The sequence below is a fragment of the Adiantum capillus-veneris genome, chromosome 8 (genome assembly GCF_014529385.1).
Source record: "Adiantum capillus-veneris isolate H3 chromosome 8, ASM1452938v2, whole genome shotgun sequence".
Classification (NCBI taxonomy): domain Eukaryota; kingdom Viridiplantae; phylum Streptophyta; class Polypodiopsida; order Polypodiales; family Pteridaceae; genus Adiantum; species Adiantum capillus-veneris.
The window spans coordinates 126,992,944-127,016,777 of record NC_140938.1 but is presented as its reverse complement, the minus strand read 5'-3'; the positions used below and the strand labels follow the sequence as shown (position 1 = coordinate 127,016,777).

At 42.0% G+C, this 23,834-nt stretch overlaps 1 protein-coding gene across 3 annotated transcripts; it reads left to right on the top strand.

Moving 5' to 3' along the window:
• The first annotated feature begins 438 nt into the window (after positions 1 to 438).
• On the top strand, positions 439 to 8,532 carry LOC147452933 (uncharacterized). 3 transcript variants are annotated; one of them, XM_086518482.1, is made up of 5 exons: positions 439 to 657; positions 987 to 1,114; positions 1,229 to 1,387; positions 7,774 to 7,906; positions 7,980 to 8,532. In XM_086518482.1, coding segments are annotated over exons 1-5 (549 nt in total). In that variant the 5' UTR covers positions 439 to 530; the 3' UTR covers positions 7,982 to 8,532. The 3 variants fall into 3 exon arrangements, with proteins under 3 accessions (XP_086374608.1, XP_086374607.1, XP_086374609.1); XM_086518481.1 differs by having other exon boundaries at positions 455 to 657; positions 7,774 to 8,532; XM_086518483.1 differs by having other exon boundaries at positions 519 to 657; positions 866 to 1,114; positions 7,774 to 8,532.
• The last annotated feature ends 15,302 nt before the right edge of the window (positions 8,533 to 23,834 follow it).

Genomic DNA, 23,834 nt, shown 5'->3' with positions numbered 1-23,834 from the left:
GAGACCACTGCCCACCGCCTTTCTAAATATATGAGAGAGAAGATGACTCATAATAAGGGGCACATAGCCTACTAACCCCATAGCGAAAGAATATGAGGAGGATACCACTCAAAACATGATTTTTTAAGAATTGGCCACACATACTTGACTCTAATATAAATATAAGCTTCTTGCTTTCACGCATGATATCCTTGAAGTGGGCCACCATATAGTCTCTCTTGCACATCTCTCGTTTATAATATGCAGCTACCATGGGTGGCATTTGTTTACAAGGTTTTTTCCAAAATTGACACATGCAAGTATTATATTCCTTCATAGACTCACACAACACTGTTCACAAAATGCTTTTCCAAAGTCTTTTTCGACTAAGAAGAAGATGCATCATGTGCTGATCACTTAGTCCTGAGGCTGATCCATGGACTCGTGGAGAGCACACGCGTCTCCACACGTACTCCAAAGTAAAATTATAAATAGGTGGGGCTCAGATCCTGTTTCTTTGTGCCATAGCGGAACTCCGTGGGCATGATAGAATGGACGGCGAGGTCGTCGGTCGTGGCGGTGAACCTTCAGCCTGCGACACCTCTCATTCTCATGTCGCCTCGCACACGTACGCTTTCATTTTCAGTCGTCCAGAACTCCGACAGACCTCTAATGGAGGTATCTCTCTCTCTCTCTCTCTCTCTCTCTCTCACACACACACACACACACACACACACACACACACACAAGCTGACGCACCCTCTACTTCTGCTCCTTTCCTCGTTTGGTTGAACTTGCATACAAATCCCCACCCTCCCTTGCATCTTTCTCTTTCATCTATACATACATCATTGTGTCCTAATGAGTACCTGATAATTGCGGACAGAGACTTTGCCTGGGTTTTTCTCCGCATGAAGATATCTTAAAGGTGGTTCTTGGGTGAACTCCTTGTATGCTTTATCATCTTGGCCTACAGTATTTTGAGGCTTACCTTGCTCTTTTGCAAGCACGTGACATGGGAAAATCCTTAGCAAAGAAGCAGCACTCAAATGATGGCACCTTGAAGTGTTCTTGGCTCCATTCTTGCAGGAAACTCACAGGCATCCATGAACCCGTGAAACGCAGTTTGGCCAAGGTCAGAAGAATCTCGATGTCTATATGTGAGTGTTTAAGCTGTGTGAGAGTGACTAGCTGTGATGTGCTTGCATCGAGGACCCACATTCCTTTGAATGTTTGAGACATCTTGCAGGGTACGGAATCGCATGTTTCGGTAATCAAAAAGAATGTTGCACCTTTGGTGACTTTAGTATGCACAGAAGCTGAAACATCATTGACAGCCTACCCAACAGAACCTATGGAATTGGATCATCCAATTCGCTGTCCTCAACCTGAGCCTGGAGTTATCCATGTAGGTCTCAAAATTCTAGTCTGTTAAGGCCTTGCTTGAAGGTTATTTCAATCGTTTCCAAGGTTTAATGATTGATAATAGTTTTCTCAGGTTCGTATGCAAATTTTATTGTCACCGTTTTGTATGTTGTCTTTGTCTATACGAACTTAAGCGTGTTTTTTGTTTGTGACTCGTTTATGATATTAGAATATTATTTGAAAATGGATATCAAAAGGAGTTTGTGGTGGGTTTTAGGGTTAGGTTTTATATGTTAAGATCATAGAACGCATTTGATCATTGCGTTTGTTTGGTGAGTCATGGACTTTCTCTCCCAAAAAAGGTGGTCTTTTCCAATCTCTTTGTCAGAGCCAATATTCTCTTTGTTGCGCACAAACTCTCTCTCCCCTCTTTTATGTCCTGTATTTACATATGTAATAATCATTTAATGGAATGAGAAACCCTCGGGATTGACCCTCAAAATGATCCTTGGATTATGAGCTAGCTCGATTGAGTTTTGTAGATCCCGATGGAGGTGCCTAAACCCTAGCAGCAACAGAAGAAGAAGATCTACAACTTGTTGAAGACCGGCCGAGAGATTTAAAAGTGGGATTAAAAATCCTAACCCAACTAACTTACAGAACCTTGACCGAGGGGTCTTGTTACAGGCTTGGACAATCCAAGTGACAAATCAATAACAACACAGGAACAAAAACTGAAAAGAGAGAGAGAGAGAGAGAGAGAGAGAGAGAGAGAGAGAGAGAGAGTCAACACGGCACGACGGAGTTTCGAGTCAAGATGCATTGGCTCGAAAGATTGGCGCCCCTTTCGGTATTTCTTCATTATTACTCTTCGCAAAGTACAGCTCCCGAGGGTCCAACACTCCATCGAGTTTTTGCGTCCAAATGCTCTCTGGAAGAGTGACCTGAAGGTTCCTTATGAACTTAGAAGGGATGCCTAAAAGCAAGCCCCAAAAGCATCAGTTCAAAAGCACCATCACCCAAAAGCATCTGCTCTCAAAAGCTCCACGTGAAAACCCTTAAAATCTGCTAGCACAAAACATGGAATTGGTATAGCTTGCCATGTCATCATGTCAATGCGATTCACGGAAGTTCAGCCCAGAGTTCTAGCTTTTGATTTTTTAGGGTTACGCCTATTGGTTGGTGCTCTATAAGTTCTTCAAGTCAGTAGGCGTTAGGTTTTTAATTCTTAACCCCCTTTAGGCCTCTCGGCCACATGTGTTCAAAACTTCTTTAGTTCTTCTGAGGGTTCAATTTCTTGATCTCCTAGCCAATTCGAGTTGGGCATTGCCACGTAATCAACTTGTGACATTCTCCCCTCTTGAAAAAATTGTAATCACCCTCGATTATGTATGCAAAATGGCCAAAGGACAAAGACTTTCTTCAGTAGACACTCTATGTGCTCAAGCACCAAACTCCAAAAATCCAGCATTTTCACAAAGACATCAGTCATTGATCAATCACATTTCTTTCGAGGGTCTCAAATTTAAATCATGATCATTGTAACCATTTAGTAATCACATCTAGACCGTGCTGAACTTTTCATGGATGTCTTGATGTCAGGTGTAGGGGAATTGAAATGGTGAAGATCTAGATTTTACACTTCCACAAATCCTTTACTTCCTTCCTTGTGTTAGTAATTCCTTTTAGCTAGAATGATGGTTCCTTTTACTTTCTGAGAGAGAGAGAGAGAGAGAGAGAGAGAGAGAGAGAGAGAGAGAGAGAGAGAGAGAGAGAGAGAGAGAGACCCGACCTCAACCAACCCTCTCAAGGGCCTCCCACATTGTTGCTGATGCGGTACTTGCTTTTTATTGCATAAATGGAATGTACACACATGCAATACCTCAAGTGCAGACTCTATTGACTCAAATGGGAAATGTTGCTTAGGTAACTCTTCAAAATGAAGCATCTCCAGGGCTGATTTGATGCACCTTTGGATCCGTCTAGATGTCGGATTGCCAATGGCCACCAAGGGGTAGATCTGGGGCTGAATTGCCCTCTCCTGATAAGAGAGGAATGAAAGGATGAAAGCTGGCTACAAAAATGCAGATGTGGCATGCAAAATGCAGCAGATCTATTGTGTAAAGGAGAGCTGAAGGAGATTTTGATGATGCCGATGATGGGTAGCAATGGGCGGCGAGGGAATGGCCGAGAAGAGGCTCAATGGGCTCCTGAAGTACCGGATACAACGGGAAGACCAACGAGGACAGATCCGATTAGTTCCATTCCGGTGAGGGAAAGGGGCTGAAAACTAAAATCTGAAAACGTTGGCTGCCTCCTAAAACGCTAGGGCTGATCCGGAGCAAAAACGTTGACTGGCTGCACTGCAAAACGCTAAGGCTGATCGATAACGCTAGCTCAATTTGATACAAGTGCTCCCTGTATAGGTGAGCTTGGGTTTTTGCACTCCTTAAGGCTTAGATAGGGAAAAACCTCTGTCAAATTCTCATTAAAAAAATCATTATAATTATTTATTAGTAAGTTTGACCAGGGCTCAGTTTCTGGGTGAAATTGTCGCACATTTGTCCACTTGAGAATCCGATCTACGCGGGGAATGGCTCGTTGGATTTCTCTAACCTAAAACGACATGTATGCCATGCCAGATGCCCACCGTAGTGTAATAACATCTGTCAAAACGCTTGTTCAATCCATTCATGTAAGAGGATTCCAAAATTGGGAAATTGGCTCTAAAAGTCGATGAAGCATGTCCACATGGCACACAGAGCCATGTGCACGTGACACTTGATCTACTAAATCTTGTTACTATTAGGTTCGTATTGTTTCTTTTCACATTTCAATCAAGCAAACTATGCCTATGACCATCCCCACAAGACTGTACGTACATCCACATAGCGTGCAATTTACAAAATCACACACTTAGTTTACATTGAACATTGTGTTTCATTCTTTCAATGTGGCCATCTCATCCTATCCAGAACTCATGATGCACCTAGATCACTGTGTAGCCATCTCATCCTTCTGGAACTCTTGATGCACTCACAACAATATCCAGTCATCTCATCCACATCTCGCTGATTTCTAATAGATGTTTAGATGCCTTAAGTTCAAATCATTCATTAGACAAAATGCTGCAAACATTTTATCTTTCTCTACATGTCTCTAACAATACACACAGGAAAGAGCACAGTCTTCAGTTCAATCAAGGTGTCACAAAGTGCTGACATGGCATGACCACCCGAGACCAAAGTGATGACTTGGATAGATAGTACGGAACTGCCGACGTGGATAGATAGTACGGATTTCCGCAATCTGCTTTGACAACTGCTAAAGTGGCAACTATAACGGATTTTCGCGTTATCCGCTGACAGTTGAGGATGTGGCAGGCTGTACATAATTTGCGCTGATTGTTTTTCTGACAGTTTTTGGGACCAGATGCTTTTGGGATGACTTGCTTGCTTTTGTGTCAGGTGCATCGGAAATGAAATGGTGAAGATCTAGTTTTACACTCCCAAAAATTATTCAACTTCTTTCCTTGCGTTAGTGAATGCTTTGTGCTTCAATAAATGTTCCTTTTACTTTCCTCTGTAAAGAGGGGCGGAGAGAATGCAATAGAGATGTGTAGAGGGGGAGAGAGAGAGAAGAGAGAAGAGCGACATTAGATGGTGTCCCAACCAACCCTCTAAAGGGCCCCCCACACCGTTACTGATGTGGTATTTGCTTTAGATTGCGTATATGGAATGTATACACAATGGAATACTTCAATGCAGACTCTACTGACTCAAGGGATGACTGTCGCCGCGGTAACTCCTTCGAAAGAGGCACCTCCGGGGCTGAAAAATGAAAACGCTGCTGGCTTGATCTTGCACAGCATTGTGCTGAAAACTGAAAAAAACGCTGACCTGATCTACTAGCAGAACCTTGCGCTAGGGCTGAATTCTGGAAACGCTGCTGTTGGTTGAATTCTGCAAAATGCTGGCTGCACCAGCTGAAAACGCTGGCTGATTTTGCAACTTGCGCTAGTCTTCTTATGCCCTTTACCTTCAAACGCTAGGCTGTATGCATCACTTTATAGGTGGATTACAAGGCCTTAAGAATCCCAACCAAAAAACCATAAAATGATTTATTAAAAAATAAGTCCAAGGGTCCAGATTTGCGTGAAACTGTCGCACATCTGCCCACCCGGGAATCCGATGGATGCGGGGAATGGCTCGTTGGATTCCTCTAACCTAAAACTACATGCTCGTCATGCCAGATGCCCACTGTAGTGTAATAACATGTGTCAAGAAGCGTACACAAACCATTTAGGGTTCCAAAACTGGGAAACCTAATCTAATGGACTTGTCCGAACATGCAGGTCCTACGAATAGGCTCGTAAAGTTGCCGATACTAATCCTCCTAGGATTCTAGACATCCCTATCTAGGAAGAAAGGAAAAACTGGCTCTGGAAGTGGATGAAGCATGTCCACGTGGCACACAAAGCCAGGTGCAGGTGACATCCTCTCCTGCTTAAGGTGAGGTACGGTATAGATCTGCATGGCCTTTTTGTATGAGGCTAGTAAATCTAGGTAATCGATGAACTCCTCATCCACCCAAGCTACTTCATGTGTCCCTTGATCCTTGAATTTGAGGAAATGTTACGTTGCTTCCTTCTTATTGCTAAACTAAAATGGAAGCATTCAAAAACGCTTGGACTTGGTGACAATGAACTCCGGTGGTTCTTCTTTTGGATTGCTCCTTGGAAGGCCACTCCTTGGAAGGCCACCCTTGTGGCGGCAACTCGATGGGTCCACTTTGGAAGCTCGTTGACTCCTGTAGATGCTCTAAAGGATTGACCATGTGAGGTCCCCGCCCCGCTTCTGGAATTTTACCATCCTTGTCGAGTGCCCTGAAATCCACACAAAACTGGAATGAGTTTGGTCTCTTATGAACAAAGAGAACTGGTAAACCAAAAGACCGTACGTCACCTGGTATTGGCTTCTCTCTATTCGTTGGAGAAAAAAATTTATCTACGTTTTCCTCGTCATGCAATTGGTCGGAGGCAATTTCCATAGGTCAATGGGGATGGTGTGTAGGGGAATGATGATTCTTGGAAAACAGAGAATTGATTTTGACAAACCTGTCACTATACATGTTAGGAATACCCAAATTCCTTCATGTGGGGTTAACATAGATGACCGCCTCTTGGGTTTCTCAAGTAGTTCCCAATTTGTTTGGACGTGAGAGATGCGAGGGGGAGAGAGGGAATACCGCTCTCGCCTCGAATGAGGATTGGCTGCAACACATTATCTTTGATGAGAATTGTGAGCTTCTCCCAATTGATAATGGCTTGAACCAACGAAACCACTTAATGCCCAAAATAATGTCACATCCTGCAAGTTTAGAGACTACAAAACGACGAGTAAATTGGTTTGTTGAATGATGAACTTAAACATAATCACATTCTTGAAAGATTGAAGCGTCCATGCCTTCAGAGTGTGAGAGTGCGCGTGTGCGGAAGAGAGAGAGAGAGAGAGAGAGAGAGAGAGAGAGAGAGAGAGAAGACCACAAACGCAAGAGATGGTGAAGAGGGGGCGATCAGCCCCCATGACTACCATGGACAGAAGACCCAATACACAATAACCAGATGATGTTGTCTGACTGACTGTGGAAGTGGGTACCCAACGAATTCCATACTTTGTTAAAAAGACCATGAATATTGTTTTGTTTTATGAAATTCGTATGAGTGTATGATTATGGCTGATGACATGCGTTCATCATACTATGAGATGGATGCTCATTACGGTGGCTCCCAACGGACTTTGGATAGTCTAAATAGACATCAGTTGGGAACTTGCCCTCTTGTTCTAGGTCATATTGATGCACTTATCGGCACTTGTAATTCTAGTTCAAGTATGTTACCTTCTACATGATTAATGCAATGAATGCTTGAGATTTGGCATGCTTGTATATGTATTTCTGATGTTTTTATGAGGTGGCAGTCTCTAGAGCTTCATTTAGATGATATTTCCTAGACTAAATGATAACAATGATGTATTCTTGCTGTATACAGCGAGCATTGACAGCTTGTGCTATGTCCGGTCAAGTGTGAACATTGCCCTATGGTTAGAGTGGTTAAGGAATTTTATAAATAGGACCCTAGGCTCATTAGTAATTAGTAAGCTATCTTGTGTGATCACCACACTTGGACTCTAGGTGCTTGGCAGCTCTAACCATAGGGTCGTGTTCACACTCGCCTGTGGCTCAAATGCCCATCCTAATGTCTAGAGAGGTAACAATTTTTGGAACTTGGGCTGTTTGTTGTGTGTAAATACTTCAGTTAGGATATGAGCTTCTAGGCTCTAGTTTTATATGATTGTCAAAATTCTGGTTTGGGAGCAATTGTCCAGTTGCCCAGTTTGCAAGGTTTATGAATTGTCTATGGGTGTACAGGATGGAGACTTTTTCCGGAAAAAGCTCCAAAGCTCCACGAAGAAAACAAGAGAAATATCATTTTTGACAGAAAAGGAAGTCTGCTTCCTTCAAAGCCGGCAACCGCTTTCAGATAATTGGCCTATTTTTCCATGTGCGAGTGCTCCTGAGCCTTCCATCTCCAAGCTACTTGATTAACCTGGAGCTTATTTTCATGCTGCTGACAGGAGTTTGTAGAGTCTTATTCTTCTCTTCACTTCATCATCAAGTGCAAGGTGGCAGTGATAAGGAGGGACCTGCAGCAATCTGTGATTCAATATTGGGTGGGATAATGCCAACTGGACCAGCATCGTTACATATCGCCGAGGCTCGACGAGGAAAGCCGTTTCTTCAACAAGCCATCACGAGATTTCACTTCTATAGAAAGGCAACCATAAACTCAAACTACAAGAAAAATCTAGTTCAATAGGCTAGTAAAAAGAAGGGGCCGGTTTTGCTAAGGTGGAGACAACCAAGCGCCAATGATATTTGGACACAGTCCCATTTGAGGTCTTCCTTTGACTAGACATGACTCCATTGTGGTGAGTGTTCAACATTATATCTTCTTTGATGGTAGATCAAAGTCCATTGGTTTTATAGAACATGTCTTTTTTGCACTTCCCAAATAGGCAAGCATTATGAAAGTTGGCAATCCATTTGAGGTAGATTTTGAGGATCACTATCAGCCAAGCCATTCAAATATAACGCTATTAATTGAAGAAAATTGTGGTTTAAAATTGATTTCTGCGTATAATATTGCTCCAAAGAGTGCATCTAAACTCTAATTCAAATGTAAACAACAAATAAGGGAGACGAGATTTAAAAAGGAGAAGGGAGCAAAAAGGATGGATGATTGACTCTCTCTCTCTCTCTCTCTCTCTCTCTCTCTCTCTCTCTCTCTCTCTCTCTGTGTGTGTCTCATAACAGGTCTCGAGTTCAACTCTCCTCGGATAGATATTTGAGGTCTCTTGGGGTAGTTTCCTACGACATCAAAATCCTCTTCTTCTTGTGTGCGTGTGTGTGTGTGTGTGTGTGTGTGTGAATAAAGAGAGGAAAATGGTATAGCACCTGTGTGGTAGATTGGTTATGCCATTTCCCTCTTGAAAAACAGGTCTCGAGTTCAACTCTTGTCGGATAGATCTTTGAGGTGCCATAATTCTTATTAGAAAACACATTGGGGCTTCATAATATCCACATGAGCATACATTTCCTGTAACAATCAACATCAAGCATTTCTGGTGCAGATATGCTAATGATTCACCTCAGAGGTGGCATATTGGGGTCACTCACAGATATGCTAATGATTCACCTCAGAGGTGGCATATTGGGGTCACTCACAGCTTCTGAACTAAAAATTCATGTGCATCATCTCTTAGGCACAACAAGAGCGTGAGGATTTTTTGTATTTAACTCAATGCAACAAAGGCACACAATGGGTTTTCATCTATTGGATAACCTCCAGTCAACGTACAAAACTCTACCTCAAGGGATAAGTTACATCTCAACATCATATTGATTTCCTTTAGTACATGAGCCTTAAATGTATGTAGACTCCTAGGTGCTTGTTTTGTTTTGCATCTCTTTAATATGGGACACACACTCATGCAATTTTTGGTTGTACTATTATGCTGAAAACAATCCTGTCATACTTTTTGCCCTATCTCTCACAAGTTAATTGAGCTCTTAGGTGGTGCTTAAATGCATGGCTAATCATGGTCTTTAAGAGTTCTAATTAGGCTCAATCAAGTGTCCCAATCTCACATTTGGTATCATAGTATAGTCGATCTTCTTGTCTTTTAATGCCATCAATTGCGGGAAATTAACAAAGATCAATTGGTGGTGGGTGACTTTTCCTAGGAACACTCAAAGACATGAGAGCAAAGAAACATATTGCTTGTTTAATTTCAAGAAAAAATTTAATCGATTATTTGCTATTTTAGGAAGGAGATAGAGAGAATTTCGCTAAGCAGTTGATACTTCAATCAATCTGAGAGCTTGCAACTTTCTACTAGGGAGTTTTGATTAGCTATTTTGGAGAGCTATCTACAAGGATTAAGCAATGAAAAAACATATTTTTGCTTACATTCTCATTAGATTGCCCCAAAAATCTTCAATTCAATCCACAGACACATTATTCCCATGAGCACTTGTTGGTCAAGGTGTATTGCTACTACATAGCGAATGTTTAGGCAACTTGCAAGGTCTCTCTTAAAAGAGTTTATTACTATGCTAATTTTTGCTAAAGGAGAGACATTTACAGCTCGATAATCTTCAAGGATTGAGTTAATAGATCAGAGTTTGTAGTCGTTATTTAATATCTTCTATTGGATGGCGATTGTTGCAAAATATTGCACTCATTAAGCATGTTATGAATCAACTAACCTTTGTGCTAATTGTTGAGTCAAGGGTTAATCACAATTCCTTCTAGTGCGGCTCTTAAGTATAATTATTTGCGTGGATTGGATTTGATTGTCATAGCAACCTCCCACAAACTCCTAGCTTTTCTTACAACGCAATCATCAACAAGCCTACAATAGACGGAGGTCAACTATTACACATAAATAATAGAAACTTATTTTGTGTTTTTTTGTTTAAGGCAACATACATTGTCTCACACAAGGCTCCAAGCTACATAAGAGCTTTATTTTGGAATCACACACTTAGATATATCTGGTGTGAGGCCTGGGATCTAAAGAATGTCATCTCCATCCAACCATACTTCTTTTATAGGCATAGCCTACCTTTAAGAGACCTCTGAACTCTGATACTTAGCCGGCCATGCCATGCCCCACCATAGTCCTACACTTGTCCTAACATTACTCTCCTCTTTTTTCGTCCTCAAAAACATCAATGACAAAACTCTTCTTAAGAACATCAATGTTTGCTTGATTTAAACCTGCATTAGGGCAACTGATCCACTTAATAATTAGCAAATGTGGTACTCATATGTGGAACTAGCTGTATGTAGAAAAACCTGAACTAAATGATTGTAATCCATACCTTCATAAGAGAATGTTCCTTAGGCCAGAGGAAACCTCTTAACTATTTCTCACACTAATAGTGGAGCCTACCTCAAGCAAGATGTTGGAACTAAGCAAGCTTATTGCTTGTATTGGGGAACTAATTTTGAAGAGCCTATCTCAAGAAAGATGCTGTAACTGAGATGCTCTAGTGAATTAGAGCCTATCTCAAACAAGATGCTCTAACGTGTTGCACTCATTTTGCTACGAAATTAGAGCCTATTTAAAGCGAGACGCTCTAAAGGAGAAAAATTGGCTCACTCCTCTCAAGCAAACCCTTCCAAAAATTGGATTGCTTCTTACAATGCAAACTAGTCAAGCAAGTGATACTTGGATGTGACACTTAACAAAAGGTTTTCATGCTATGAAGTCCAAGGGTACATTTACCCTCCACATGCGGAGTAAATCCCAAAATTATTCCTTTTCATCATAAAATAAGAAGAGCTGTTTGTGGAGTACCTCTGCTTAACATAACAAGATCCCTAAAATTCTTAGCTCCACAATCTGATGGAATGCTATAGGGTGCCCAATCATGGCTGCAAAAGAACTAAATCTACATCCCCCTGCTTAAAACTATGTGGCCTTACGACTGCACATTGCTTCTAACCTGAGTAACCAACCATCATCCTAGATATGATCAAGGGTAACTTCATACTTCACACTTGTAGTGGCAATGGAGTGAAGCTGGTTTGAGATTTTTATAGCTTCCAAGGCATGACACTGTAGTTGCTACACGTTGCCGTGAGTTTGAATAGCAAAAGGTGATCTGAAGTGTGACTAAGCTATCAGAAAGCGACATGGCCTTAGGTTTATGAATGTTGATGCTAACAAAAAAACTGAAAAATTAGCAACTTAGTAATATTGATACTAAAGAATAAACTTAAAACACATCTGTTGCACACTTTTAGTGACATCTGCTGCACATTCTAAGTGACATCTTTGTGACATTTATTGCAAACTCTTAGTGTATATTGCTTCAAAGAGATACATCTAAGAAAAAAGTTATCTAGTCTTTCTAAAAAGCATATATTAACGGTGTCTTTGTTGCCTTCTCAATCTTCGCCTTTGTAGATTGGGAGCTTCAAGTCCTTCATCCAGGATGAATTTTTGGGTTTTCATTCCTTTTCGGGAAAGATTTTGATGGGGTTGGTCACGCGTCAACGCTTTGAGTGATCTCCCCTAGAACTTGTGGCTGCTCTTTGGCCATGTGTATTGGGAATTGTGGGCTTTGTCCGATGTTAGTGTGTATCTCCTCTATCCTATTGGTATGCCTATGTGGTAGGAATCATGTGGTAGTATGTGAAAAAGACACCTCAAGTGTGTAGGTACCCATGTGGGGCATTTCTTGAGGGTGTGGACTCACCTAGACTTAGTAAAAGGGTTCATAAAAAGGCCTAAAAAGGTGCACAAGATTTTGGCTGATTTGGAGCCTTGTATGATGTCATCCATCATGCTAGAGAAGAAGCCTAACCTAGCTCTATATAAAGAGCCAGTCTTGTACTCATTTTAATCATTCTAGTAATCATTTTGTGTCTACACTCTACTCCAGTTCTATCGTGCAATTGTTGTGTGCTCAAGTGTCAATCAGCATACCATTACCATGAATGGTTCTCTAATCTAACCTTTCTAAACCTAACATATGGTATCAGAGCCATTAGGGTGATTTCTTAATCATTGTTAAGGTCCATTGGTATTTTTCCTAGCTAGTTGCATCTCTCATTATTTAGCTGCTAAACTATCTATGTGTGGGCATGGCCTTGGTAGACCCAAGATGCCATTACCCTCCATGGTTAGATAGGCTTGATTGGGGAGAGTTTTAGGTATCCATTTTTGCATTAGTGACAGGCAATTCCTCTATGCTAGATTAGTCAAAGAATTTATCTCTTTCTCACAATTAATCTGATCATAATTCACCTAATTATAAGATGCATTCTTGCTGATTCTTCCTTCATGAGTGACCTCTCTGTTGCTCTCAATCCAAAGAGCTAGCACCTTCATGTATTATGTTGTGGAAGAAGTTGCAAGGCCAAGGGTCTAGTCTGTAACCAACCTCAAGGGTTTCCTATAAAATGGGCAAGAGGCTCGAGGAGAGAAGGTTTTCAGAGCCCAAGACCACACATTGATATTAGAGCTATTTGTGGAGAGCAAAGGATGTTGCCTAATTTTTGGAGGTTGCATGTGAAGGAGCCGTGTAGAAGACGAAGAGAAACTTGGTCGAGGAGCATGTGGGGACGAATACTTATGGGGGAGGGAGGCCAAAACAGGCCACCACCAAATCACCCATGGCTTAGCTTTGCGGGTTTGCGTCGCCACGTGGAACAAAAAATGTTTCTTGCATGCCTCCCATCAGCCTTTGGCTTGCGTGTTTCCACGAAGCGGTCTCTCTTCTTGTGCTACTGCTGCCACCCGCCATTGCTTGTGTGGGAGTTCTTTCACAAGGTGGGCGCCCAAGGGGCCCAAAATTAATCCCAAATTCAAGTAAGGGAGCGTGCCCACCCTGGGAAAACCCCCATAATTAGTGTTGTGAAGAAGTTCTTGGTAGGAGCTTTGCGGGAAAGGGGAACCGACACCCGATACCTAACTCTACTACAGAGATGTAGAAAATTATAGAACTTGTTGAACACATGTATCTACATTTTGACATGGTATTTTTACAAGCTGCAAACATAGCAAGCAAGATCTTCTTGTTGCATTGGAATTGAAGGATCATTGTCAATCGGAATTGGCAAGGTCACTTCCTACAATCAACAACAATATTCAACAAGTTTTTTCTTGAAGGATAGTGATTTTTGGCATTTGTTTATCAACATCGCCAACTTACTTTGACTTAACAGATTTGATCTAGCAAGGCTAATCAATTTTTCACCCCAGGCGATTGTTAAAACAAGGTATTCATCTTTTCTTGCTCACACAACACGTTATGCCATGGATATATCAGCATGCATTACAATTTTGATTCTAAAAACAGTGCACTAGTTCCGCCTTCTGTTGCCCCATGGCCAACCACTCTCATGGAGGGTGTTCGTAACAGTCCAACAGAAAGCACATTGTATATAAAGCATGAGGGTGATGCACTTCTCATTGTGGTTCTTTATGTAGATGATTTGCTGATTACTGGAACAAATGAGAGACATATTGCTGAGTTAAGGCTGATTTGGATGCTACTTTCAAGATGAAAGATTTGGGGCTGTTGCATCATTACTTGGGTATACAGTTTAAGCAGTGTGATGGTGGTATTGCCTTGTGTCAGAAAAGTTACATAGAGACATTGCCATGTAAGTTTGGACTTGAGGATTGCAAACCTATTGCCACTCCCATGGAAACAGGTTTAAAATTGAGTCTTCATCATGCTAGTGATCCTACAGATGCCACTCTTTACCAAAATGCTGTTGGATGCCTCATTTATGTATGCAACATGAGGCTGGATATTCAGTTTGTAGTCTCACAGGTCATCAGATTTATACATAGCCCATGGTCTAAGCATTGGCAAGTTGTCAAGAGGATTTTTGGTTACCTTAGTGGCACTTTACATCTTGGCTTGTTTTACCCCAAGGGGGGATCATTGCCGCCAGACTTACATGCTTTTTTGGACCGAGATTGGACTGGTTGTTTTAACACGCAAGTGTCCACAAGTGGTTTTTGTTTCATGCTTGGCAGTTCATGTATATCATGGTTGAGCAAGAAGCAACCTACTATGTCCACTTCAAGTTGTGAGGCTGAGTACAGGACAGTCTTCACAATTACGGTGAGTGTGTATGGCTCAAACGCCTTATGGCTGATTTGGGTGTTGGACATGACACTGCCAACACTATCTACACTAACAGTCAGAGCACATTGGCAGTTGCGAGGAACCCAGTTTTCCATGCTTGAACAAAGCACATTGAGGTGCATTACCACTATGTCAGGGAGAGGCTCTCAGCAGGAGAGATCAGCTTGGCTTATATGCCAACACAGGACAATCTTGCTGATCTTTTCACAAAGGCATTGTCTCGTGAGACGTTTAAAGCTTTTCGCAAAGCTTTGGGCTTACTCCCCTTTGTCGACTGATCATGTCCTCAGGGCATGCCACTTCCCTTTACTCATGTACTAGCTCTTGTTCACCGCATCTGAAAGGGCGGTGGTAATGCGTGTGCTAGTCTCCACCCAATCGTGCTATCTTATAGGCTCCCACTAGCGTACACACTGTCGGGCCATGACGATGGCCTTGCCCATAGGACCCATGTCCTTGCATTACCCCCCTTTGGAGAATCGTTTTCGTCCTTGAAAATGAACGTAGGAAAAAGTTTCTTAAGTGCGGAGACATTCTCCCATGTAGAACCTTCTTTAGGCCTATCTAGCCATTTTGCCAACACCTGTCATCTGACATGGTGTCTGGTGAGAAGCTCATGAGAATCCAAAATCTTTTTGGGCTCATGAGGAATGCTTGGTGGTGCGATACGGTCAACCAACACAGTTGTGTCAATGATATTATCATTCTGTCCTAGCTATTTTCGTAAACGGCTAACATGAAAAACAGGATGAACTCGTGAGTGCTCTAGAAGAGCTAACTTATAGGCCACTTGACCTATACGTTTGAGAATGGTAAAGGGTCCATAATAGTGTGGTGAAAGTTTAGCAACTTTTTCCGTCTTTAGACTTTCTGAATGCTCCGGAACTTTGAGGAAAACCTTGTCTCCTTCTTTGAAAGTAGCAAGACGTCGATGCTCATCTGCGTACTTCTTATATCGATCTTGAGCTTGCTTAACATTCTGTCGAGAAACTCAAATGGTCTTGGAGAAAATCCTTTGCTTGTTGTATCTTCTCCTTAGTCAACCCCACCGTAACGGGTGATCTAGGTTGAAATCCATATAAAAGCATAAATAGACTAAACCCTGTAGTCACATGCTTTGAACTATTATAAGTAAATTCCAATATAGGTAAGTAGTCTTCCCAATTGGTTTGCTTCTTGCTAACATACGCTCATAGCATATCCTCTAGCACTTGCTTAACTCTTTCTGTTTGACCATCCATTTCTGGATGATCATCTGTACTTATATTAAGTTTAGTTTCCAACTTTTGGAACACAGCTCTCCAGAAGTGATTATCGAACTTTCGATCTCTGTCACTAATGATACTAGCTGGAAGACCGTAGAGTTTATATATGTGCTCTACAAATAGTCATGCTAATTCCGGTGTCTTAACCGTAGTCTTAGTGGGAATGAATCGACCCATCTTTGTAAGACGGTCTACAATTACCCAAATGGAATCATGGCCACGATTTGTAGTAGGTAGTCCTAAATCCATAGAGATACTCTCCCACTTACCTTGTGGAATCTCTAAAGGATGTAAAAGGCCACCTACCTTAAGGCGCTTTGCCTTATTAACTTGGCACTGTTGGCAGTTTAGTACGTACTCTTGAACATCATGATGTAAGACAACCAATAAAATTGCCGTCAAACTAAGGCATACGTCTTACGGATACCTGGATGACCAGCACTTGGACTATTGTGACACTCAAATAAGATTTGGCGCCTAGTGTCTGAGTCCTTTGGCACACATACTCTACCTTTGTGGAGTAAGTAGCCATCATCAATGAAAACATTCTTCGATCGCTTACTAGCTCTTCCTGAGTAGGGGTGGAGCTCTGTATAATGGATTTTCTATCTGCGCGTGCAGAGACATGTTGATTTGGCTGTTCAGAGACATGTGAGTGTGAGGGATCCCTTTTTAAAACTGAACTCTACACTTTAGCATATGATTGATCTTGTGCACACTTGCCACGTAATGACCCCAAAAATCTACTCTTTAGTTTCGTGAAAGCAATTGAATTAATATGAGGCATCCGACTTAGTGCATCTGTTACTACATTATATCACCCCTTACGATATCGTAGCTTACAATCATAATCTTGAAGGATTTTTGCCCATCTAGCTTTCAAGTCTGTTTGAGTTGTAAACCATTTGATACTCTCAAGGTCAAAAACTACTTAAAACTCGGCACCATATAAATAGTGTCGCCACCTTCGTAAAGCGTGAATTATGGCATAGAGCTCTCTCTCATAGACATAATAATTCTGTTGAGCTCTATCTAACTTTTTACTTTCAAAGGCTATAGGTCTTCCTCCTGGAGAAGTACCGCACCAATGGCTTTATCACTAGCATCAGTCTCTACCACAAACAACTTAAGTGGGTCGACGATTGCTAGGATGCGAGCAGTGGCCATAGCTACCTTGAGCTGTTTGAAACTGCATTTTTGGGCTTCTTCCCAAGAAAAGGTCTTACCTTTTGCTTTAAGTTGATCCGTCATAGGGACAATGATTTTGGCATAGTCACGGATATACTGTCGATAAAATCCAGCCATGCCTAAAAATATTTGAAGCTCCTCAACCGTGTTGGGATGTGGCCATCGAAGAATGGCGACGACCTTGTCAGTGTCCATCTTGATGCCAGAATAAGAGATCACATGACCGAGGTAATATATCTTTGTTTTAAAGAAATCCTACTTACTTTGCTTAGTATACAACACGTGAGCTCATAGCTGTTCAAACACTAATCGTAAGTGTTCTATGTGTTCATCTTCAGTCTTACTGTAAATGAGAATGTCATCAAGGAAAACCACAACAAATTTTCCAAGATAGGGACGTAAGACACTATCCATGAGTGTCATAAATGTAGCTGGAGCATTGGTTAGACCAAAAGGCATAACCAAACAATCAAAATGCCCGAACCGTGTTCTAAAGGCAGCTTTGGAGATATCTTGCAGTAGGATACGTACTTGGTGGTATCTTGGATGGAGATCTATCTTTGTATAGTATCTTGCCCCGTGGAGTTGATCAAACAACTCATCCACTCGAGGTAGAGGATACTTGTTCTTGATGGTTATCACATTTAATCCACGATAATCTACGCACATGCACATAGTACCATCTTTCTTTTTTACCAATAGAGTTGGTGATGCCCAAGACGAAGTGCTAGGTCTGATGAAACCACGAGCGAGGTAGTCAGCCAACTGACTCTCAATCTCCTTGGCTTCTTTAGCACTCATACGATAAGGTGGTTTACTCACCGGTTTAGTGCCTGGCAAAACATCTATGCCATGCTGTACATCACGTGTAGGGGGTAAACCCGGTGGTAAATCACTTGAGAACACATCACTATAGTCCATGAGTAAGTGAGTCTGCTTTTGTTGTGCAAAAGGAGAAAAGTAAGCTAGAGTTATGCTGGGATGGAGAATCTTGTAATTCCTGTAATGTTTGTTTTACAATAGTTGCACGTTGCTGTATAGAATTAAAATTGAGAGCACTTTGCTCGTTAGATTTGTTAACACTTTGTTTATCAGTAGAGTTCATTGCTCTTTGCATATCAGTAGAATTCATTGCACTTTGCATACCATTACTAGAATTCATTGCACTTTGCATATCATTACTAGAATTCACCGCACTTTGCTCTTGAGAATTCACAAGACTTGGAGACAAGCAGTAACACAAAAAGACTTCATCTATTAAATTTTCTTTCTGCAATATAGAAAGCTCGGCTATACATATAAAAGGTGCAGATGGTATATTTTTTTTCACCAAGCAAAAGCACATGTTTACCATTGGCCATAAAGGATAAGGAGTTGTGTTCATAACTAGTGTGTAATGTGTTTCCCAAACCATGGAGCCACCCCCGTCCTAAAACTACATCAGCACGGTCCATGTTCATAACTTGGAAGTCAAGGGTCATAGTATGATCTTGAACAATAAGCTCAACCCCTCGAACTACCGTGTCCGATACTTCTTTATCATTCCCAGAGATCTGCTCCACCACATACTTGTGAGAGTAGGGAGTCTGTGTAAGCTTCAATTTCTTGACTAGCTTATAGTTCAAGAAGTTATGAGTTGCACCATCATCCACTAAAATACAAACATGTTGTTCGTTAATAGTGCCATGCATGCGAATCAAATCATGGGGGCCAAAGGTGGGCTGCCACATATGAAGCAGACACACAACACTTGTGCTTTTTTTCCATATGAAGAACCTCTACAACACAATATTTAGGAGATGAATATAATGTGAGGTGTTGCATCGTGTGCATGGCCTTTTCTTTGCCTTGCAAAAGAGGACAATCTTTCTTGTTATGTTGGTCCGAAAGACATCTAAAACACAAATTGTGTTTCTTTGCATGCTCAGAATTAACAGTGCTGAGAGACCCACGCGGAGTATGTCGCGATTGTTTAGGCTTCTTAGCCTCTTGTGGGCGTGGAGAGGTAGATTGTCTGTTATTCCTCTTGGAACGTGTAGGAGCTCTACCTCACCATTGGCTCTTAGCCACATTGCTCTTAGCAAAAGTATTGTTAGAGTAGGGAACAATTCCTTTCCTCTCTTGGTCATCATCATATCTTTGCGCATGACTAATGGCTTCTTCCAAGTTTTTGGATGTTGGGTCTTGACATGAAGACGATAGTCTTTGTCAAGACCCCTATTAAAACCCCATATCTTTTGAAATTCATCTAGACCTTCTAGTTTTAATATGATTTCCCGATACTTTGAAAGGTACTGTGTGTGAGAGAGTCCAGACATGTGGCCAAAAGGTCCCATTCCTGCTAGAACCTTCAATTGGTTTTTCCTGCATTTTGTTCTCAATCTGCACACCATAAGTTAGTGCTTTAGCTAGATTCACATGGTGTTCTTGCAACATATCTTCCATGATTTTCTTCATACCACCTCTTTCATATTTGGTCATTAGAGGCAAGTGTCATCCTTCCAAAATACCACATCTGTACGCTTCGCTTCAGCAAATTCCTCGCACTCACTCCTGACATGATCAAGACTGTCACACCACATACAATTTTGATTTCCACTTCCTCTCTATGGACCACCCTGTCTTGAGATCAGGATGTTAAAACTTTCTTTCAAGCTTTGTAGCTTGTAGATTGATGTTCAATTCTTGGATTCCCTTTACAAGATCATTCGTGAATGACTCCTCTAGCTTTGGAATATTCTCCTTTATTGGCACAAGAACCTCTTCTTCCTTTTCTCCCACATATGCATTCATCCTCCCAACTAACTTATCTAGTCTTTTTAGGATATCCACTAAGCTCTTTTGCAACGTTGGGTTTGCAGCCTGCACAAAAAGTTCTACTTTCTCACCAAATCTCTTTTCAAATTCTCTTAGCAATTCAGGAGTAGATAGCCCCTTATTATGTTGCTGCACCCACTTCAAAAAACTCTCCTTTGGAACGCGCTCCTTATCTTCAAGAAAATGGAAAGTGTGATATCCAGTGTTAAGGATGCATGCGGGTGCATGACCAAGTGTTTTAGCAGGTACAAAAGACCTGGGCAAGCAAGTGTTGATGGAAGTGTATGCCTGATGATGTTTTTAGGTCAAAATGGATCCAAAGTGGGCCAATTGGGATGGTAGGTCTAGGTGTTTAATGTACTCAATTGATGCATTGGGAGTTGGTGTTTGAGATGCTCTAGAAGTAGGTCCAGACGGCTCCTCAAACGGAGCCCCGGTGTGGAAGTTATGCTAATTCAAAGTTGGAAGGCTTTGAAAATCCTAAATGTACAGGGCAAGTGGAGACAAATGGTTAGAGCTAGAGTGAGTGAATAGGGTTGAAGTGTTCAAATTGTGGAGCATGCCGATCTTTTCATCAATTGAAACTCCAGAGTGCAAGTAATGGCCAGTCGAGGATTTGTTGAGGGCCAGGTGTGTCAAGTTGACTGCATTGGAAGATGTGCCATTTGGAATTTTTTGGGCCTCAACAAAGTTTGAGAAGGTAGCGTGCACCATGTGGAGTTGATGGCAAGTGACGGTTCATCAATCAGATTCTCGATTAGTAAGTTGCGGCTTGTTGAAGTTGGATGCAAGTGCTAGAAGGGTGGCTACAAATGATTCTTTACGTTTTTTGCGACCTTCGTTGGCAACCTCAGGGGAGTCGGAATTTGGCGGGGTTCTTATGGCTTGAAGTAAGTGAAGAGGGTTTTAAGCTAGGCTTTACGGCTCACTGGCTTGGTTAATGAGCAGGAGATGGTGGCTCTCCAAAAGTTGGGAAAATTTGGTTTTGCTTAGGTTTTTTGGGTGGCTCTCAACTCCCAAGGTCTAGGTGCTCTACAATTGCCACATGGCAGAAGATATAGCCCACATGCACTAGCAAAGGGTGGGGGCATTGCCTATATAGGCTATAAGATGAGTATATGGGGTATTTGAAGTTGGAGGGAGAGGGAGCTCTCTTCCAAGCGGCTATGGTGGTAGTGCTGCTTGTGGTGATGCACGGCGCAACCGAGCCGACACTGGTGTTGTTTTGGTAATACTGGGCAGCTCTAAGTAGCATGGTGGCATCTACCTGTTGGATGACTGCGGCTACAAGTGGCATGGTGACATGGCAAGAGACTGTAATGAAGGCTGTTCCCACGGCCCCTTGGGTGCCCAACTTTTGAAGGAGAAGGCCAAAGCCCCCTCCCCCCCAACTAGCAATGTCGCTAGTGCTCTAGGAGAAGGAAGATAAGTGTAAAGGTAAATAGAGGGAGGCCACATTTGAAGAGTTCAACAGCAAGGTGATCAAAGCCTAGCTAAGGGGAAATTCCAAAGTGGAGAGTTCCAAGGTGATCCAAAGAGAGGGAGGCCACATTCGAAGAGTTCCAAGGCAAGGTGGTCAACACCCAACTAAGGGGCAATTCAAAGGAGAGAGTTCCAAGGTGAGATAAGAAAAATAAATAAAAATTGAAAAAGTGCTGGAGGCACTAGCGACATCTCTAGTGCACTCCCCCCCCCCCCCCCCCCGTTTAGGAAATACGATGTAGCTCAGTAGATAATTGAGTAGATTACTTAATGGAGAGAGATAATTTTCACACACGAGAGATTATAGAGTAGATAGATAGATAGATAGAGAGAGAGAGAGAGAGCGAGAGAGAGAGAGAGAGAGAGAGAGAGAGAGAGAGAGAGAGAGAGAGAGAGAGAGAGACGATATACATGATTCACCCAATGTGGGCTACGTCCATGAAAAAGTAGCCACTCAATGGATTTAGTACTACAAACAAGAAGTAAGTTACAAAGGGGTTATACTCTTTTGGTTCACGCTCACCACCTCACGTCAACTTCACAATGCTTCACAATCCGTTTTTGTGTGTAGAAAAGGCCTCTTTTTATAGGCCAAAGGGGCTACCCTCTCTCATGAGAGGCATCCATGTGTAGCTGCCCTTGTGTAGACAAGTTGGAGTTGAATTCTCCCATGTGCCCATGTGTGGCCGCCCTTGAGAAGAGACGTTTGTCATTGAATTCGGCCACCGACCATTGGCCATTGACTTTTGTTCACCGATTACCGATCATTGACTACCGACCATTAGCCAACCAGCCAACCAATCAGCCGTAAAATTTTTGGTTTTCGACGAGTGATTTTTCTTCATGCACGATGGCTTCTCCTCATGACGGGGGCTTACAAATGTTCTTTTTTAATACAAAAAATTACAAGGGGTAAATCAGGCCCCATACTTAACAATCTCCTACTTGGAGAGTGATCTCCACACCAAACCTATGACTACTTTCCATCCTGGCTTCTTATCCTTGAATGCCGATTGAAGATGAGATAAAGCTCAACTTCTCTTTGTTGACCACTTTTGTAGACATGTCTGCAGGATTTTCAGTTGCATGCACCTTTCCTAGCTTTAGCTATCCCTCTTTCAAAAGAATGCGTATGAAGCATGTGCACCGCTTTCTCTTTACCTTAGGCAATAGGTTTCCCTTGACACAATCCTTTTTACTATGTCTGCTTCCTAAACGGTCAAAACATAGCTTTTCCTTCTTTGCTTTCTCAACCATGAGATGCTCGTGCATTTTCATGTGGTGTCAGGTTTGTTTGTATTATGAAATGCTTTTTCATAAGGATCATCTTGTATATGCGCTTACACTATAGTATGTGGTAAAACATGCACAAGTGCCACGTCCTTGGCCTCGCTTGACCGACAAGGTATGTACACGCCTACAACCATGGCATCCGTTTTTGCATACATCCCACTATGTACATTGTAGCATTTGGTGCCACACATCAAAAACATTAAGAGTGAGGTAGATATTTTTATTTTCACATTATGCACGTTCCACGGCATGACATCCACCCCCTCTAAACATGCACATTCTCCAACATGTGCCACATATATCTTTTTGCAGTAGGTTCAGTCTTCATTTAAGTCCACATACATGTCGATTTCATCATCCCTTGCAACAAAACCTAACGCATCATCCTCTCTTTCTTTATCCACGTCCATAAAATTTTCATCAAAATCTTCATTTTGACTTTCATGTGAATCAAAGGGATCTTTATCACCTCTTCTTTTGAATAACTTGATTCTTTTCCCTGCGATGGGAATCTTCATTTCTGTGCGACTCATGCAACGTATAAGTTGCATTCCCATGTAGATGCTGAACCACATAAGGACCAAACCACCTCTTTGAAAGCTTTCTTATCTTTGAATGGTGGTTGTCAAGACTATTGTCATACAACTGTTACCATATACATGTGGTAGTGATGTGTGTGAACACACTAGGACCGCCAGGGCATTTTTTTCCTCTTTAGGAGGTTTTTTCCCCGAGCATTGTATATACGCCCATCACTCTAGGGCTATCTATCTTTCCATTGCACACTAAGAAACACACTCTCTATTGTGTGCCTTGAGCTTCCTTCGTCTTCTCCAAGTTGTGTGTGTCTCTCTGCAATCCTAATTCCAAAAATTGGTATCAGAGCAGGTTACGTCCTCTCGGGCTTAGTCCCCAGCTGCTCCAGCACACGCCTACTCACTTTCTTCGATTACAATGAGGTTTGGCGAGCGTTCGCAGGCTCATTTCGCCCTCCGTTTTTCACTACAGGCAAGTCTGCATAGGCAATTTCGTCATTTGTGCAGAATTTCTGTCAGTGCCATTTTCTGCATAACAGGTGCCTTATAGTCTTCTATGGTTTGTGCGACATAGCACGGGTTGTTCCCACTCCGTTTCACCTATTTTCGAGCAGCTTCACATCAGGTGCAGCATTTACCATGGCTGACAACAACACAAATGTCTTTAATGTAA